At 39.2% G+C, this 20874-nt stretch overlaps 1 protein-coding gene across 2 annotated transcripts in view; it reads right to left on the bottom strand.

Moving 5' to 3' along the window:
• The window catches only part of INTS8 (integrator complex subunit 8), a 50076-nt gene that overhangs the window by 1203 nt on the left and 27999 nt on the right, over positions 1-20874 (bottom strand). Inside the window, exons 15-27 of one of the 2 annotated variants that reach the window (XM_040972601.1) lie at positions 20013-20214; positions 14823-14944; positions 13191-13375; positions 12295-12328; positions 11675-11731; positions 11514-11575; positions 9870-9988; positions 8166-8269; positions 6072-6122; positions 3822-3895; positions 3681-3745; positions 3500-3543; positions 1102-1221 (exon numbers count right to left, since the gene is read on the bottom strand). In XM_040972601.1, coding sequence (XP_040828535.1) covers positions 1105-1221; positions 3500-3543; positions 3681-3745; positions 3822-3895; positions 6072-6122; positions 8166-8269; positions 9870-9988; positions 11514-11575; positions 11675-11731; positions 12295-12328; positions 13191-13375; positions 14823-14944; positions 20013-20214 — 1236 coding nt within the window. In that variant the 3' untranslated portion in view covers positions 1102-1104. Of the gene's footprint in view, positions 1-1024; positions 1222-3499; positions 3544-3680; positions 3746-3821; positions 3896-6071; positions 6123-8165; positions 8270-9869; positions 9989-11513; positions 11576-11674; positions 11732-12294; positions 12329-13190; positions 13376-14822; positions 14945-20012; positions 20215-20874 lie in introns of those variants that run through there. The other variant, XM_040972600.1, reaches the window with a different exon arrangement.

The following is a 20874-nucleotide window of genomic DNA, read 5'->3' as shown; positions in this document are numbered from 1 at the left end:
AGAATTTGTTTACAAAGCTGACTTCATTCCCAAGATTACTGGATAGAAGGAGCTATGCCATGGCAATTTATTTTGATCCAGTGTTATGATGTTTATCTTGATAATCTAGGAATTTTATCATTGAAGTTTGGGCTAGATAAATGCTATCTTAAAGGGGTGTGTTATAGTGTTTTGTATCTAGCTTTTAGATTCTCAAAATTCCTACACTCAACTAGTGCAATTTGGTTCTTGAAAGTAAAATTTAAATGTGTTTACATAAGTTCAGTTTTGTAATAAGGTGACTAATTTATAGCTGCTATAGCAAGCAAGCTATTATAAGACTTGAATTGTTACAAATGGTGAAATATAATCTCTCTTTTTAAACTAGTTTATTTGCCTTGCCATAACACTTTTTCACTAGTAAGGCTTAGATGAACATAGTGCTCTAACAGTGGGAGTACCAAAGAAATTAGATGCTGTGGCTCCTGCCTGGGGAGCTTTATGGGACATGTAGGTGCTTTATCATCTTTGTGAATATCACAATTTGGGTGAAGAACTTAAGTACCCTCCTTTCAAGCTATTTATATGAGAAAGTCACTTTATTACTCTAAGATATCCCTAAAGACCTTTTTTAAAAAAGGCTTATTTATATTCACAAAACTGTTAAAGTTCTTTTTAAATTCCTATGTATGGAATTAGGACACATGTCAAAGTCACAGGCTAACATCTGACTTGACCTTGTATTGTCTTAAGGCAGAAAAATATTAAATGTATACTGATGCCGAGAAGTTATTTATTTTTTTTAAAAAAGGCATAAGAACTTGCTATAATATGAAATTTCACAAAAATTTGATCCTCAAAAAGTAGGTATAATTAGAGAAAACACTGCTAGTTTGTTTTGTTGGACATGTGAATCTCTTCTCCCTCTGAAGAAACTATAAAATTAAGCTATTGTTATGGTATGAAGTCCAATGTATAGTTTTTGTTTTTAAACTAGTGTTTGTTTCAGTATTTTTGTCTGAAAACACCACTGTGTACATATGTATTATATAAATCATTTCTTAATACTGTTTTATTTTTAACTCATTATTAAAATAAAAGTTAAAAAATTTTTTAACTAACTGTTTAAAAGTAAAGTTTTGCCATTGCTTGGAGAAACTTTTTTTTCCTTCTCTGCGCTGCCAGCTGTAGCACTTCTTCTGGATTGCTTGCATTCAGTTCTGTCTGGCCGATAGCTTTGATCTTCCAAAACAGAAAAGTTATGTTAGTAGAGGAATGGTCAGGAATTAAGTCTTTCTAGTACCTACAATATAAAGCTAACAAAAGATTAATAATTAAGACTGGTGGAAAAGATGAACAAAGATTGACTAGAGGTACTCTTAAAGTACAGACCAGCTGACCTATATCTTACAATTATAAATATCTAAGTTCATGCATGTTTCCTTAGCTGAAAATACCAATTAGCTCTGGCAACTTAACACACTACATGTTTTATGGTGAAAGTGTCACATAACATGTTGAAAAGTTCATGCTTATTTTACAGTATACAAAAATACAGTTGCTCAGCACTCAATATTTTATAGTTAGAAAGATGTATCTCAATCTTCTAATATCTAGAGTTTTACAGAGTATTTTATAAGAAAATGCTGTAGGGTCTTAGGCTTTCCATATTTATATTGAAACGAAGACTATCCTGATATGTGGCTGGCTTGGAGAAATGGCAATCGTTTCTTAGTCAGTTGTAAGAAGGTATGATGGAATACATGTAGCAAAGGCTGGTAATATGTTCTATGTAAAAGGTTTAAAATAAGGTATCCCAAAGAGGGTTGGCTACAAAAATCCCAAGTGTAAGACAGCTGAAATTTCCACACATCAGAAAAATAACACGTGAGTAGCAGTTTAAAAAAGAAACCGATTGGGTTACTTACAGAATATAAATCAGAAATCTTCCAAAAAAATAAATTAAGGCTCAAGGAGATAAAAATAAAAACAATCAGAGAAAAGAATAAAAATGTCAGGGAAGCCAAAGAAAATAAAGGATTTCAAGAAGGAAGGAAATAGAAGGATCAACTGCCTGGCATTTTGTGACCTTTGAGCCAACAACTGATGAAGCTATGATCTTTATCTGGTCTCCCATGAGGGGGGCAGGATGGCACTTGGGTCATTCCATTGCTTTCCCAGGCAAATTAGTAAGGAGCTGGACGAAAAGAGCAGTCTGGATGTGAACCAGTGCTCCCTGGGATGCTGGCATCACAAGCAGCAACTGAACACGCCAGGCCACTACACTGGATCCCACATTTATCTGAATTCCATTTCTCCACTGACTTTGAAGAACCCCTATTGCAAACTTGTATTTGTTTACTTCAAGGTCTTAAGTTAATGGTGACTGGATTAATCACCAGAGTTTTAAAGTAAGCGATTGACTCAATTATGGTGTCTGGAGGTGGGACCCTTGGGAAGTGATTAGCTTGGGTAAGTGCTAGGGTGGAGGCTCATGAATAAATCATGACAACACTCTTAAGGAGAAACTACACAAAGAACGGCAGGCAAGCATGATCCCTGTGTTTCGTCTGCCTCTGCTTTCTGGCTCGCCCTGACTGATGAGGCCACCTGATCTGAAGCCATGGAACCTCCAAACCACAGGCCAAAGTAGATGTTTCCTCAAGGTGTTTCCTAGACATTTTAAAGTAGCAAACAAAAAACAATATAACCATTTAATACTTTTGCTAATATAAGTGAAATATAAAACCAAAACAAGCAAGCAAAAAGACCAGCCAAACAAAAAAATCTCAAAAAACTCTGATGATACTGATGCATCCAATATTAGGAAAATAAAATTGGTCATAACATTTAAAATGCACTGGAGTATGAATATAAGTCAAACCTTAGTTAGCCATTCATCTACTCAGGAACTGAGCGCTTTTTATGTGCCAAGCACCAGTCTAGTTATTAACTACAACAGAACCAAGTCCTTGCTGTCATGCAACAATAAATCAGTAAATAAACAGTTATCATATGTTACAAGTTACAGGTGGAAAATTTCAAAGCAAAATGAAAAATAAGAGTATTAGGAGGAAAACAAGGTTGAAGCTTTTCTCCCTGCCCTTCCCTCCACTCTCCTGTGAGACATTATTTTATAAAATGGGCAGGACAGGATAATCGCTAACAAGGCGACAAAGCAGAGATCTGGAAAGTTTTCTAAAGACTTTTGGCAGGGAAATGTTCTGGGCATGTTCAAGAAGAACAGGCGTACTGGCACAGGAAAAGTTAACAAGGGATCAGGTCACATGAGTACACTGAGATGAGAAACCATCTGGAGGTTTGCAGCAGATGACATAACATGTTAAGATAAACTGAGACAGAACAGCTTATGTTATTAGAAAGGAAGTTTTAATAAGTAAACAATGATAGCCAATTTTTGGCAGTAACTGAGCACAGAATCTTTTTTGTTGATCCAAATTTTAGCAACTGTTTAGTATTCTAGAAATCGAGTATAGTACTAAAGAATGGTATAACTTACCGCAATCTGTCTTTTATCTGTTTCTCCTCTTTTATGATGAAGATCTAAATAGATCAATTAAGGAAAAAAAAATCTGACAGTGTTATATAATAAATACTTAGTTGTTTTTCAGTTTTGGTAAGAAAAAAGACACGATATGAAATACTTGAGTCTAACATGACTGATGTTCAGGAAAGGATACACGTCAAGTATTCCAAAATGGTCACATCCCATATGTAGTCATAGTAGGAGTCCATAGCATCATGACTGAAAAACAGAATTCAGTTAGTTTCTCTTCAGCAAAAAAAAAGTTCAATCTCTTTATTTTAAAGATCATGCATACCTGTTTTGTTCCTGTAGTGACTTAAAGGCTGTTTTGTAGTCTATTTCTCTGAGGAACTGACATAAAATTGCCACCTACATAAATGAATTGAAAACAGTTTCAGTAAAAGTGACTTCCCTGGCTTGGGAGAGTAATCTTTAATTATTCTAATATGAAGAATATATTTTGCAAGAAGCTCTGCATGTTCAGTGGGTTAGTTCATATTTACACCCAATCTTAATTTCACAAATGTCTGAACAGTAAGTATTTCTTCATTATTGACCTAAACCACAACTTTGAATGAGAGGCTGGCAGAAAGCACTAATTTCAAAACTGACTAGAATTGAAAACTGACAAATGAAAGTGTCATGACTTTCAATAACATACAAGTCATGCAATTAAACTTTTCATTGCTGCCAACCACAAAAGCTCCTTCCTGCAAAATGTAGGCTGCTAGACAGCATAAAAAATTAGTTGAAGGTTATAATACTCATCTCTCTAAAAAACTTTTTTTTCAAATAATAAATATGACATACATACAATTGAGAGGTTTTTAGTAATATTAACAAATTTGTATAACCATCACAAATAATTTCAAAATATTTTCACTACCCTTCCCAAATCCCACAATCATTCCCGATTCCCTGTGTCTCCTCAACGTTGTGGTAACCCCTAATCTAGTTTCTGTCTCCACAGAACTGTCCATTTCCAGCCTTTTCTATAAATGCAATCATACAGTATGTGAACTCTTCTGTCTAGCTTCATTTACTTCATTTACTTAGCACAGTCATTGGAGGTCTGAGGCTGATGTTGTAATTTGTTAAGACTACAACGCTGGCATCCTATGTGGGCCCCAGGTTGAGATCCAGCTGCCCCACTTGCTCTCCAGCTCCTCCTGGCCAAGGAAAAGCATCGGAAAATGGTTTAAGTGTTTGGCATGCTGCTACCCTTTTGAAAGAGCTGAAGAAGCTCCTTGGTCTTGACATTAGCCTAGCCTAGCATTGCTTGTGTTGCCATCTTGGGGGTGGAAGATCTACCCTTCTGTCTATATAACTTTGACTTTCAACACACATCCTTTTTTTTTTTTTTTTTTTTTTTAAGGGAGGGTAACAGGAAACACTTTTGTGGTAACAGTGAATTAAGCTGCTGCCTATAGCACTGGCATCCCATATGGGATCTGGTTCAAGTCCAACAGCTCTGCTTCTGATCCAGCTCAAAGCTAGTGCACCCGGGAAAGCAGTAGAGGATGGCCCCAGTCCTGGGCTACTATACTCCAATTGGAAGACCCAGAAGCAGCTCCTGATTCCTGACCTGGGCTTGGCCCAGGCCCAGCTATAACTGCCACTTGGGGTGTGAACCAGCCAATGGAAAACTTCTCTCTCCATAATATATACATATATATGTGTGTGCATATGTATAACTGCATTCTAAAAAAATAAAATAAATCTTACAAAAAGTAAAATATTTCCAGGTTTATCCATAGAGTAGCATGTATCAATATTTCTATGGATGAATATTTTACTTCATGGACACTGTATATTTTCATCATTTGATCACTATTTGTGGTTCTTGTTTTTCTTCACAGTTCTAATGCTATGAACATCCAGGTAGAATTGTTCTGGGGCCATAGATTTTCAGTTCTCTCAAGCACAAACCCAAGAAGAATTTCTGAGTTATACAATAATTTCTATGTTTAACTCTTTGAGGAACTGCTAAACTTTCACAGAGGCTGCGTCATCCTATATTCCCATGAGCAATGTATGAGCGTTCCAATCTGATGTCCTCACTAACACTTGTTATTAGGTGTCTTTTGGTGAAGCCATTCTTGTAGCTGTGAAGTGGTATCTCACTATAGTTTTTAAAGTGCATCTTCATAATGATTAAAATGTACCTGAAGGTCCTTTCCATTTAGGAGGGTCATTATTTTCTAGTACATAGTTTCATTTTACTTAAATTCTACAAGACTACTAAAATTTAAAAAAAAATATACTAAGCAGTTAAATATCATAAATTGAAAGTAATTTTGTTAAGAAAAGTAATAGCCATTTCCCAGGCCAGTGCATTATAATAATATGTGATAAACAAGCATATGAAGGAACCCAAACTCTCTGTGGCAAAATGGAACTGTGAGTTAAGCTTATTTTGGTTAAAAAAAACAAACAAACAAAAAAAAACTGCTTTAATTCACACATACTTCAAAATAAATTTGTTTTTCCACGAATTTCTAAAGTATATCATTCATGAAATAAATCAACATATAAATAAACTAACCTGTGTGTGGCAATTCAGCAAAGAACAGCATTTTATCATGCGTTTTATTACCTACAACAAAGTTATGATTATTTTAAAAGTTAGTTAACATTGATTGTAACAAATATGCTATTTTTCATAAGGGATGTCAACAAAAGGTAATGCTGTGGCAATGGCAAGGATTGGAGAGGAGAGTGAGTTATATGGAAACTATTTTCCACCCAATTTTCTTTTTGAGAAACTGCTAAACTTTCACAGAGGCTGCGTCATCTTATATTCCTATGAACTTTGAATCTAGAAATGCTACTAAAACAGAAATTAATAAAGTTTATTTCAAAAGCCATTAAAGTATTAGAAAAACATCATTTATATTGTGGTAATAGTGGTCTAAATCTGAAGAAACAGCAACTCATACAAAAGAAAATAAAGCCCTAGCATTGTAACAAAGTAGATAAAGCTACAGCCTACAACACCAGTGCCCAGTATGGGTATTGGTTTGAGTCAAAGCTGCTCTACTTCCTAAGCAGCTCCCACCTAATGGACTGGGAAAAGTAGATGCTGATCCAAATATCTGGGCATCCACCACCCATGTGGAAGACCCAGGTGAAGCTCGTAGATCTTGATTTTGCCCTGGCCACAACCCTAGCCACAGCCACTTGGGGAGTGAACCAGTGCATGGAAGATCTCTCTGTAACTGTGACTTGCAAACAAATAAGCATTAAGGGGAAAAAAAATATCTATATCTATATATCTATATATATATATACATATGCACGTGTGTGTGTGTGTAAAATTGTGCATGGGGGGAAAAGATAGTGAGAAGTACATCAAAGAGCACCAATTTGCAATAAGATACAATGAGCAAAGTCTAGAGATAGAATATACATTATGAAAACTACAGTTAATAGTATTGAACTGTCACGTGACACAGAAAGCTAAGTTGCCATCTGCAATGCTGGAATCCCATTTTAGAGTGGTAGTTCCCATCCTGGACACCCCATTTCTGACTTAGCTGTTAATCTGGCTGGGAAGGCAGCATAGGATGGCCCAAGTGCATGCATCCGGTCACACTCATGGATAATCTTGATGAAGAACCCTGTTCCTGGCTCTGGTCTGGTCCAGCCTGTTATTGCAGCTAACTGAAGACTAAACCAGCAGATGTAAATCTATCACTCTGACTTTCAAATAAATAAAGCTTTTAAAAGAATTAACTTGGACCAGCATGGTGGCCTAGCAGCTACAGTCCTTCCCTTGCATGTGCCAGAATACCTTAAGGGCTTTGTTTCATATTCCGGTGGCCCACTTCCCATCTAGCTCCCTGCTTGTGGCCTGGGAAAGCAGTCCAGGATGGCCCAGAGCTTTGGGACCCTGCTCCTATGTGGGAGACCCAGATGAAGCTCCTGGCTTCGGATTGGATTGGCTCAGCTCCTGGCTGTTGTGGCCACTTGCGGAGTGAATTATTGGATGGAAGATCTTCCTCTCTGTCTCTCCTCCTCTCTGTATATCTGACTTTCCAATAAAAATAAATAAATCTTTTTTAAAAAAACTTTCATTTAAAGAAAAGAGTTAACTATGAAAAGTGATAGATGTGAGTTATCTGATTGTAGTAATCATTTTATCATGTATGTATATATCAAAATAGCATGTGTGCCTTAGGTATGTGCCCAATTTGAAAATTGGTAATTTCAGAGACAATATAAACACAATTTGTAAGCTGAGTGGACACAGATAGGAGGGTCAATGAAAATAAAAAAAGTCAAGGATAATGCTCATTTGGGCTCTGATAACTCCAATAGTTAAACAATACTGCTGGATGCTCTGCCGTTTTGGGGTTCTTTGATTTTGGAAGCATGAGTCAATTTTATAGAAGGAGAAACTATAAAGTTGGATATTATACTCAGTTTTAGTTGGAACATGGAATGCATTTTGGGAGTCAAAGCAGCAAGAGGTACTGGAAATATAGGGAGCATAATTTCTTACAGTGCCATCAACTTAGGAGTTGATAATACATGGACTTAACGTCAAAAACACAGCAAGGCCACGTTCAACCCACTGGGGCCCAAGAGGAAGAATATGTCAAGGAAGGGAAGAAGAAAAGCGACAGAAATAACTTACCTGATCTGTATACACATCAGGAGGCACAGCCTTATTAAAGAAATCCGAACAGACAGCTCCTGCCTGGAGATAATAGTGAAGAGCTGCCGAATACTGATTTGTTGCTGAAGAGTGAAACAGAGATAAAAACTACGTGTCATTAGAGAGAGTAATTGGTAAAAAGAGATAGGACTTCTTTTGTGAACAGCCAGATGCAACTGCATGAGCAGACAGAAGCAGATTCTCAAAGAACAATCTTTATACTTATCAAATCTCCACGTACAGAATTGAGTATTTGGAGATATTTATTTCCCAAGTGACCAAGCTAGAATTAAACCACAAATTTCTAAAGTGGTTCAGAATCTGTGCATCTACCAACAAATAGTTACTGAAGTCTTGTTACTAGGCACTGTGGTTTCCAAGTGGGATCCCATATTCCATGATGGAGTCCCTGGGTTTGACCAACTTCACTTCCAAACCATCTCCTTGCTAATGTGCACCATGGGAAAGCAGATGACAGCTCAAGCACTTGGGTCACTGTCACCCAAGTGCCAGACATGCACAGAATTCCATGCTCCTGGTTTCAACACTGTCCAGCACCAGATGTTGTAGGCATTCGGGCAGTCCACTAATGGATGAAAAGCTTTCAGTATCTTTTTTTTTTTTAAAGTTTACCTATTTTTATTTATTGGAAAGGCAGAGCCACAGAGAGGTCACAGATAGAGAAAGATTTTCCAACCATTATTCTACTTCCCAAATGGCTGCAACAGCAAATGCTGAGCCAAGTTGAAGCCAGGAGCCAGGACTCCATCCTTAACTCCCAGATGGGAAGCGGAGCCCAAATACTTGGGTCAGTCTCCACCGCCTTCTGCTATGGCATTCTGCTATGAGGTGTAGCCATTGCACATGGCGGCTTAACCACATTGCTGGTCCATCTCTTTCTGCCATTCAGATAAAAAACACACACAAACTTTTTTGATGATAAATTCTTTTTGGGAATGGAGTAAAAATAAGTATTAAAGGCAGCAATTACCCAAATGACTCAGAGAGAAATGACGTTAGGTAACAGAATAGATGAAATAGTATGGGGCTTGAATTAATTATTGTTAAAGCTGGGTTGCATACATATGAAGATTGATTTATATGGTTCATTCCACCATAATATTTTACAATTTCTTACTTAAACAACTGTGAAAAAAATTGACCCTAGAGATAATACTGTGGTGCATTATGTTAACCTGCAGCCTGCAATACCAGGATTCCAGATGAGTACCGGTTCAAGTCCCAGGTGTTCTACCTCCCATTCACATCTCTGCTAACTAATGTGCTGGGAAAAGCAGTGGAAGATGGACTGAGTATCTGGGCTCCTGTAACCCACAGGGAGCTGCAGGTTCCTGGCTTTAGCCTGGCCCAGCCCTGACAGTTGTGCCATTTGGAAAAGAGATTGAGTACATGGATGATCTCAATCTCTCCTTCTCAGCTCCCATAACTTTGCCTTTTACATAAAATACATCTTTTTCAAAAATAGATTTCAACATTCTATTTTTAACAAACAGAAAAAAATTAAAAGCACTCAAATCAAGAGTTCTACATCAAAAATTAAAACCATTAAAACAGTTTTATTCCCTGAAGTTCAATCAAGTATTAAACTAAAACGCATAGCATACTTTCACTTCCAAAAGTGCTAGAAAAACAAAGCCCAATAAAACCAAATATCTCACTTACCAAAATAAATGTCTGCCTGAATAATTAACCAGGAATGATTGTTTGGATTTATACTGAGTGTATACCGAACGAGCTCTTTTACTGTGATTGCCACAGCTTCAAAGTCCACAGATTGGAGGCTAAAAGAAAGACACTCAATGAGTCCCTACAGTGAAAGTCAACTTAAATTCCACACACACATTTGTAAAAAAACAAGACAGCCGAAACTTAGTCACAAACATCACACTATTACTAAGCATAAATACATAAAGCTATCAAAATTACTATGCCTGAGAAAGCATGATTACCTAACATTTCAGGAGGTGGCTAAAAAGAAACTGGCTTGCTTCCTTTTGTAAAAAACTGACTAAGCAGATGACTAAAGTATGTTTACATCTTTTTAAATGTTTAAAGTATACTAAACTGGTAAGATAAAAATCTTATTTTTGGGACAGGCGTTGAACTGCCAACTGTAGCGTCAGAATCTCACATGGGCGCTGGCTGTTTCACTTTCGATTCAGCTCCCTCCTATTTCACCTGGGAAAGCAATGAAGAATGGCTTAACTGCGTGGGTCCCTGCATCCATGTGGCAGACTTTCAGTGCAGCCCAGCTCCAACTGCTACAGCCATGTGGGGAGTAAAACAGCAAATATACAATCTTTCTCTGTACCTTTGCCTTCCAAATAAGATAGTTTTTAAAATTATTTTTAAAAACTATGCTTCTAGCAAGACTTATAGGAAAAAACTTTCCCTAAATGACTTTTAAGTTCTGTTATTTAGATGAAACCACAATAAACAAAAGCTCAAGTCTTAGCAATATTGCTATGTGGCCTCTTGCAAGAGCAACTGATTCCCCTGCACTTCTGTCTCCCTAGTTAAAAAGGGGTTGGGAGACAGACATGGCAAGTACAGCTCTCCAGTGAAATGGTAGAGAATGGGAGCAGATTCTCTGAGCCTAGCTAAAAGTGGACATTTTAGGAACAGAATTAGAAGGTGAGGAAACAAATCAGCCTTCCACATGAAAAACTGCAACACGCAGAAAGAAAAAATAAGTAAAAATATGAAAAAGCATATAAACCACTGCTTCTTTTACTTTCATTCTCTCCTTAAAGAACTCCCTCACCATCTCACTGTAATAGCTAACAGCCAGGCCTAGGCTAACATACCTTGGGGAAACAGTGTGAAATGGTCCAGGCACTTGGGCTCCTGCAACATGGGAAATCCAGATGGAGCTCTGGGCTCCTGGCTCCAACCTGGCCCAGTCCTTGCCACTGCAGCCATTTGCGGAGCTGGGTCAGGTGGAAGCCTGGAGTTTTTCTGGGTCTCCCACACGGCTGCAGAGCCCCAGGCACGTGGATCATCTTTAGCTGCTTCTCCCAGACATATCAGAAAGTTGGAAAGGAAGTGGAAAAGCTGGGAGTCAAATTGGTACTGGTATCAGATACCTGCATGGCAGGTGGAAGCTTCATAACGTGATGCCACAGGGCTGGCCCCCTTTCAGAAATTTTTAGAAAGATAATTATTAAAATACAAAAACATAAAGAGAGTTGTAGAACAACAGATTTGTGGTCTTTTAATGAAATTATCTAAGGGTATCTATACCAGCAAGGATCACTTCTAAATACATCACTAATTTAATAAAATGTAACCTATACCACTACTTACTTTGGAATTGAAGACGGCCAGATAGAAATGTGTTCAGCTGTAATATCATTCACAATGTCCTCCTTTAAATTAAAGAATGTAAAGAGCAAATTAGGCCCAATTTCTTTGGAAAATAAATTGCCTTCAAAAAAATTTTTTTACTGAAATTAAGAAATACTGACCCGAACGTTATGAAGTTTCACAAACAGTGATAAAATAATAGTCAAAACCAATGGTTCCTATGAGAAAGAAAACAGTCTCTGAAATCAAATTTTAAAATATTTAATGTTTTTTGTTATCCTCAGAGAAACCCAGTATTTCTTTTCAAAAGATTTTCACGTTTTAAAATTTAGTGTCAGCTCCATTTTTAATCTCACAAGAAAACATTGCCACACAGTTTACATGAACACTATGGATTCGGCATGATGCTCTCTCAGACTCACGTTCTCACACAGTTCTGAAACTGACCTAACAGATCTCGTTCCAACTGGAATTTCAACTGGGATGAAGCCTAGGTCACACTCGGTAAACAAAGAAGACATGAATGCTATTAAGCAAAACTAACGCCAGCCTTTACACACCGAACCCTACTATGAAGACTTCTTTATAATTTAAAAAAGTACTTTTCTGTGCTAAAACAATGTAGGACAAATAGAAAATAAAGCTGCCATTTAGATTAGTCCATCTCCAATAATTTTCACGCTGTCTACCTCAACAATCATAATTTGAAGCATTCAGTATTTTTTGGTCACATTTCCACAAAACCAGCAATGACAATCATGACAATTTTAGTAAAACTTACCCGTAATTTTTTGATAAAAGAAAGCAGCTCACTTCTACAAAAAAAAAATAATAATAATAATTATATCCATTTAGTATTGAAAATTTAAAAAACAAAAGTAATAAAGTATAGATGATGGTTTATTCCTAAAGCTCCAATTTTCCATTCAGGAATGTAATACTCTGATTTTATACAAACATGTCTCCCATTTTTATCATATGGCCCATCTACCCTGTGGTCAGAGATGGCCCCAAGAAACACCTAGCATTAAGTAAGATACGTATCACCCACACCAGAGTGCCTGGATATGACTCCTGGATGCAACTCCTGCATCCAATTTCAGCAGCCAGCTCCCTGCCAGCACAGACCTGCCGGGAAGCCATGATGGCTCACACAGGTAGGTTCCTGAGCCCATGTGATAGAGCTGGATTTAGTTCCTGACTTCCAGCTTTCCTCTAGCCCAGCTTTGGTCACTGAAGGTGTTAGCTGTTGTTGTGTTTTAAAGATTTATTTTATCTGAAAGGCAGAGTTGGAAAAAGATCTACCCACTGATTCACTCCCCAAATGGAAACAATGGCTGAGAATGGGTAAGGCCAGAACCAGAAGCTTCAGCTAGGTCTCCCAACTGGGTGCCAGGGCCAAAGGATGTAGGCCACACCTCATTAAATTCCCAGCATTAGCAGGAGGAGCTGGACTGGAAGTGGAACAACTCAGCAGCAGTGACTGGACCTATTACTCCATAACATCAGCTCCCAATGAAAGCACCTGCGGAGTGAACCACAGATAATGGTGCTCTCTGCTTCTTCAATAATTTTTTAAATGGTCAATATTTACGATGTTCAGTATACATGTTCTTGAAACAGTAAATATGAAAAGAACCCAAAAAATGCAAGTAATAGAACCATACCAATACATACCGATACATTATGCCTAATGTAGATTCCCTCTGCTTTATTAAACTAACTCTGCCATCATTTCCTCGTTTGTGCTGATTGGACACACTACAGATTTGAACAACAACTTCCCAAAGATCTTTAGCAGTCCGTCTACTTTCTTTAGGGCCTGGAAGTTCTTTGCAAGTAGCTGCTAAAAGCTGCCCAAGCTGTAACATGAAAACAAAAACAAAATGTACAGAACATAATCTGTAACATCACATATAGTAGTTCTATTAAGGCACGAGGGATTTAGAAAGAAAACCATCCAAAAAGAGCACCGACACCATTATATTACGCATTCAATACACTGCCTGAGGAATTTGAAGCTCATGACCTATTTACAGCAGATCTGAACCTATTTGGAGAAGATTCCTTGGTTCTACCATACAGCTTTATCATTTCTACATAATTATGGTCTAATGAGAACAACACTAACACAATACAAAGAGGTATGTGATTTATTAAGTGAAGATAATTCTAAAATACACATAAATACAATAAAATAAACATGAATAAATTGATTTCTACCTTGAAAGCAAAAAAAAAAAAAAAAGGGCAGAAATAGTGGTACAACAGGTTAAGTTTCCCCTTGGGATGCCTACTTCCATCTCACAGTGATCAGTTCCACCCCCTGATTTGAAGTTGTTGTTCAAATCAGCTCCTCTGCCATGTTGACCTAAGGTGCCTCGGCAGGCAGTGGATGAAACTACCCACATGGCAGACCCTCAGCCCAAGTTAGCTGAGTTCCACCTGGCTTAGCTCTGGCTGTTGCACACATATGAGGACTGAATCAACAGCTGGACTATCTCTTCCCCTTCTGTCACTCTTACAAATATTCTTTTAAAAATCATTTTAAAAAGGTGTATAGGGCCTGGCAGCGTGGCCTAGTGGCTAAAGTCCTCGCCTTGAATGCGCCAGGATCCCATATGGGCGCCGGTTCTAATCTCAATAGCTCCACTTCCCATCCAGCTCCCTGCTGTGGCCTGGGAAGGCAGTCGAGGACGGCCCAAAGCTTTGGGACCCTGCACCTGTGTGGGAGGCCTGGAGGAGGTTCCTGGCTCCTGGCTTCGGATCAGCACAGCACCGGCCGTTGTACTCACTTGGGGAGTAATTATCATTGGATGGAAGATCTTCCTCTCTGTCTCTCCTCTTCTCTGTATATCTGACTTTGTAACAAAAATAAATAATTCAGGGCCGGCGTGATGGCGCAGAGGTTAAGTCCTCGCCTTACACGCCCAGGATCCCATATGGGCACCGGTTCTATCCTGGCAGCTCCGCTTCCCATCCAGCTCCCTGCCTGTGGCCCGGGAAGGCAGTCAAGGACGGCCCGGGGCTTTGGGATCCTGCACCCGCGTGGGAGACCTGGAAGAGGCTCCTGGCTTTGGATCGGCATAATATCGGCCCGTTGTGCTCACTTGGGGAGTGAATCATCGGGCGGAAGATCTTCCTCTCTGTATATCTGCCTTTCCAATAAAAAAATAATAAAAATAAACCTTAAAAAAAAATGGAAATCAAAAAGCAAAACCTAAAAACAGAAGTAATATGAAATAATCTAATAATTCTGATACTCCCCTTTTCTAACAATTTCGGAATCCTTATTTAAATATTAATTACCTTTACATAAGGATTACTCTGAAGTAGAAATGCAGGAACTTGCAACGTGAGATACTCATTTTCCCTCCAATTTAACATAAAAGCAACACATTCCTCAGCTATAACTTGACGAAGAGGAATATCTACAAAGCAAAGTAGAAAATAGTTGGAATTAGCATAAAAGCACTAATACAATAGAAATTTACAAGGTTTCATAAACTATTTTTAAGAAATGTCTATGACACAAAAAACATGAAAATGTAAAATGTGAAGAGCTAGCATTTCTGAATAAGAACATTCACCGCTCCCGGGCTAAGCTAAGCTGCAGCAGCAAGGGAGTGCACGAGAGCCAGATGAGATACAGTACAGAACAGGTGAGGCCACAGTACATACTGGCACACACAAACACTGGGGATGGGAGTGGGCGTGGCAGGGAGTTACTAGGGGTTGCCCTGACTAGCCGAATAGGCTGTGGCACCCGCTGGTGTGACTGAAGACTGGTTCTTGTTGCCAAAGGGGGAAGAAAATAGAAAACGTGTGAAGGCCAGTCACGTCCCATGAGCATAATTGCACACAGCTGCGCCCACCAATATGTTCACTGACTGCTGCAAGTAAAGGACTGAACCTGACCCTGCAACAGGTACAATGCACCAAAGTCTGAGGTCATGCCAGCCAAGGTTTCTTAGGGGACTTCCACCTAGATCATTGTATTGAAATCCTGGCTACAGGGAACAGTTATATAATCCATCCTTAGAGCGTATGCATTGTGACTGGACTTCCTCAGCTGTTGATGCCTACGCAGTGGAGAGCATGCCCAGATGCACAAGGGGACTTGACAGTCAGCTCATCTAGGCCAGCAGAGGACATGAAATGCTTTGGCAGAAGACGGAAATCAGAACAGCTTGGACCACTCTCCTAGCCAATCTCTGTAATATGTTCCTGGGTCTATGGATGCACATGGAGGTAGATATGACCATCCAATAGAGCTTGGAAGAAACGTTCTTAATCCTGGTGAAATGAAGCTGATGTCTCAAAAAAAAAAAAAAACACTCAGGTAAGACCCCTGGAACATTCTTCCCCACACTGGGGTCTCTAAGTCATCAAATGACTGTCCCTAATCACTGGGAACTGATGTAGTTTGACAGCAAGGAATGGACCCTTCCCTTTCTGCCCTATACACACAGGAGAAAAAAAAAAAGCTGAAATATTTATTCCTCCCACCTTCCTCCCTACCTTGTCCCTCCCCACACTAACTGGAGCCCCATGTAGGCATACTCCCTCTCAACTGTCAACAATATTAAAAATAAAATAATTTAAAAATATAAAGACATAAATGAAACTTACAATCTCTCAGAAATCTCAGCTGATCTTAGAATAACGTACAGCTTATCTCAAATTTATTGAAAGAATGAACTTGTGGTCAATTACGATCCCTTTATATTCTTGATAATACAACGAAGCCAACCCAGCTACACGCTTCCCCTTCTATACTCTGTGGAGGGCGTGCATCTACTGCATTCAACACTGGCTTTTCACCAACAGAAAACATTTTTTTCCTTAAGACAGGAGCAGGGAAAATGTGAGAAATGACACTGCCCCAACCCCATTTCGACCAAGCCTGACACAACAATCCCTCTGAAGCACAAAACAGTGAGGGTTCCATTGCTAGCAATCCACACTGATCTCAGAATCTTTTATTCCAACTTTGATTCAGTGGCATACTCAAAGTTCAAGAGGTGAACTGTAAGTACCCACGTCTATAGGTAACAATGTTATTTTTGTTCCTCCTATTTAAAAGAATACAATTTCTCCTTGTCTTGGTAAACACTGTTTACAGAATAAGCTATAGAACAAGTTGCTAAACATGTAACAAACTAGACTTTAACAAAGTATGTGCACAGCTAAGTCTTGTTCCCAAGGGGTAAAAAATAGAAAATGTGAACTTCAAACTGTTAGATAAAAAACACAGCAAAAACAGATAGGAATTTAAAGACACTTCTAGCCATTTCAAAGACTAAAAACACAGGACTCAAAATTGGGCTGCTTCTGCCAGGGTCTAGTGCTGTGGTACAGTGGCTAAAGCCATAGCAGCCAATTTGAGCATCCTCTATCAGAGTGAGTGGCAGTCCAATTCTAGCTGCTCGACTTCCAACCCAGCTCCTTACAGCCTAGGAAGGCAGCAGAAGAGTACTTGGGCCCTGTCATCCACCTAAGACACTTAGATTCAGGGCTCCAGTCTTCAGCCTAGCCTAACCTTGGCTGTTGCAGCTATTTGGGGAATGAACTACCAGATAAAGCTTTCTTTCTGTCTCTCCGTGTGTGTCACTTTGCCTTTCAAATAAATCCTTTTCTTTTAAATTTATCTATTTTTATCAGAAAGATTTATAAAGAGACAGAGAGACAGAAAGATCTTCCATCCTGTGGCTCATTCTCCAAGTGGCGCAATGGTCAGAGCTGCGCCAATCCGAAGTCGGGAGTTTCTTTCGGGTCTCCCATGCAGGTACAGTGACCCAAGGGTTTGGGCCACTCTCTACTGCTTTCTGAAGCCACAAACAGGGAGCTGGAAGGGAAGTGGAGCAGCCAGGACACAAACTGGCATCCATATGGGATCCCAGCGCACTCAAAGCGAGAACTTTAGCTACTAGGCTACCACACTGAACCCAATAAATAAATCTTTTAAAAACAATTCTTGTTGGTGGGCCTGGAGTGGTGGCCTAGCGGCTAAAGTTTTTACCTTGAATGCGCTGGGATCACATATGGGTGCCGGTTCTACTCCTGGCGGCCCTGCTTCCCATCCAGCTTCCTGCTTGTGGCCTGGGAAAGCAGTGGAGAAAGGTCCAAATAAAGCCTCGGGACACTGTACCTGCGTGGGAGACCTGGAAAAATTTCCTCTCTCCCGGGCTTCAGATCGGTACAGCTCCAGCCGCTTGGGGAATGAATCCTCAGATGGAAGATCTTTCTCTCTGTCTCTCCTCCTCTCTGTATATCTGATTTGCAATAAAAATAAAATAAATCTTTAAAAATTTTTTTTGTTGGACCCGGCGCGATGGCGCAAGTGGTTAAGGTCCTCGCCTTGCACGCCCGGGATCCCACATGGGCGCCGGTTCTATCCCGGCAGCCCCGCTTCCCTTCCAGCTCCCTGCCTGTGGCCTGGGAAAGCAGCAGAGGACAGCCCAAAGCCCTGGGACCCTGCACCCATGTGGGAGACCAGGAAGAGGCTCCTGGCTTCTGATCAGCATAGCATCTGCCATTGCGCTCACTTGGGGAGTGAATCATCGGATGGAAGATCTTCCTCTCTGTCTCTCCTCTCTGTATATCCGCCTTTCCAATATAAAAATAATAAAAATAAATCTTAAAAAAAAATTTTTTTTGTTGGTCTGATACATTAACATCATAGTTACTGTGATGCTGAGTAAATTCCATAACCTCTCAGCATCTATCTTTTGATTTACAAAATAAGAAAAAAATGGTAGCTACTTCAGAATTTCAGTGAGAAATTAATATTACATGTAAAGCTCTTAGAACAATGATGCACAGAATTCAATAAATGTTAGAGTTCTTAAATTGTTACTGTTTTTTTAAATTTTCAATTTTTTTTGACGGCAGAGAAAGGGGAAAAAATTCTTTCAGCTGCTGGCTCACTTCCCAAATGACCGCCATAGCCAAGGCTAGACCGGGCATAAGCTGGCAGCCTGTAACTCCATCTGAGTTTCCCATGTGGGTTGTAGGATCCAAGCACTTGAGCCATCATCTGTTGCCTACTATGAGACACATAAGTACGGAGCTGGTTCAGAAGCAAAACATCCAGGACTTGAACTCAAGCACTTTAGTGTAAACTACAGGAGCTCCCAGTGGTGAATTTAACCCCGTAGCCTTTAATTTTGGAGGAAAATGTGAAAATCCAAAACTTTGATCTTTTGATACTGGGTGCTAAAGTGTCCTATCACTTTAGGGACATAATATTAAAGGGCACTGGTGCATTAAAGCTCAGTTGCACTCTGTCCACAGTACTGAATGTTGAATGTATTACTATATGCCTCTAGTAGAGGCTCCTGCCTTTGGACTGGCTCAGCTCCAACTGTTGAGGCCATTTTTAGAGTGAACCAGTGAACGGAGGATCTCTTGTCTGTCCCTCCTTCACTTTGCAATTCTGCCTTTCAAATAAAAACACTAAATTAAATCTTTATAAAAAAAATCAGAACTTAAAAACAAATCCATTAATAAGACCCTAGAAAACTAGCAACTGATTCTGTTTGGATTCATTTTTTTGCACCTTCCTTTAAACCTAAATTTTATTGTTTACCACACTCAATATACATAGTATCACTTACCTATTGTAAATACTCAAACAAAAACCTAAGTGCTTTTCCTAAGATTTGTATGTGACACAGATCATTTATACAAACCTAATTTTCTTTTTTTTTTTTAATTTCAGAGGCAGACTCTTCTGGATCATTCTCTGAATGCCTATAACCCATTATCTATGGAACCTCTGAATATAATCTCAGGGGTGGGCATTTGGTCTAGAGGCCCAGCAGGAAAGATATTATTTGGGATGCCCACCCGCCACATGGGAGTACTCAGGTTCTCGGCCTTGCTCTGCTTCCAGTTCTGGCTTCCTACTAATGTGTACTGTGGGGGCAGCAAATGATGGCTCAAGTACTTGGGTCTTTGTCACATTCACTTGGTAAAGCAACATGGAGGTCTGGGATCCTGGCTTAGCCCTGGGTGTTGTGGTCTTTGGGGAGTTAAGAAGCAGACAGATGCTCTCTCTCAAGCTCTCTCATTCTGTTACTCTGCCTTTCAAATAAATTTTTAATAAAAAGAACATGGAGACAGACTGGGGCACTGAAGAAATACATAAGAGAAGACCAAAAATGGCCAGGAACATGACAGCAAGGATGGACAGACGGTGGCCCCATAGGCATCGTAACATCAGAAGTACAGCCCCCAGAACTGAGACTGAACTTTTGTCTGAAATTATCTGATCTGTGTATCTTTGTAAATGAAGTTCTAGGAAATTAAGTTTCCTTCATTTTCCCCATTGTATACTCTCGAACACTGGAACGGAATTTAAAAAGGAAATAATTGCTTTAGAAGAAGAGTAATTTTTCCATAGATGGTAAACAGTCAATTACATGTTGTTTAGGTTTTTACGTTCAACGGTTTGAGGATTCAATTTCTGAATTCCACTTTGGGACCCAGTCTTACCAGGAAGCCTCATTTCCAAATATCCTCGCACTCTACTAATAAGGTCAGAAGGAGGTCTCTCTCCCGACTGCCCTGTCCCAGCTTCATGCGTATGAATGTCCAAAAGCAACATCTCATTCAACATGACCTGACGGAGTTTTGGTGAGAACTCAGTTACCAATTCCAAACAAGCAGCAAATAGCTGCTTTGCATGGGAGAAGTCCTACAAAGAACAGAACAGAAAAGCCTGGATCACCAGATCTCTGGAGTCAAAACACATACTTTTATGAGTATAGGGCAAAACAAAACTGAACAATTTAAATGGTTAATATCATTTATCTATGGGAATGAGCCTACAGCACCCTTTCACCATTTCTGTTTTGTTGATTTATACCAATAACTATTTAACTGTTTTGTAATTAAAATACAATCAATAATAAAATGTATTACTAAACAAGTTTCACATCAACCCATAAAGTAACAAAGACTTCTCTAATTGTTTTCTATTCACCGTGCTTTGATTTCCCTAATGACTAGTTTTCCTTAACTCATTCATTCAACCTGGCTTCTACTCATTACTAAAAGAAAATATTCTTGGGGGGCCTGGCATGGTGGCACAGCAACCTAGTCCTCTGCATGTGGTGTCTGTAACCTGTACGGGCACTGGTTCATGTCCTGGCTATTCCACTTCTTACCCAGGAAGGGCAATGTAGGCATCTGAGCAGCCAAGCAGCAGATGGAAGATACCTCTGTCTCACTTTCTTTTTTAAAATTCAATCTTTTTTTTTTTTTTTTAAAGATTTATTTATTTCTATTGGAAAGGCAGATTTTACAGAGAGAGTGAGTTCTTTCATCTGCTGGTTCATTCCACAGATGGCCAAAA

Source organism: Ochotona curzoniae, unplaced genomic scaffold (assembly GCF_017591425.1).
Source record: "Ochotona curzoniae isolate NIBS_2020 unplaced genomic scaffold, NIBS_Ocur_1.0 contig_2318, whole genome shotgun sequence".
Taxonomy (NCBI): domain Eukaryota; kingdom Metazoa; phylum Chordata; class Mammalia; order Lagomorpha; family Ochotonidae; genus Ochotona; species Ochotona curzoniae.
Note: the sequence above shows the minus strand (reverse complement) of the source record. Positions and strands in the feature narration are given on the sequence as shown.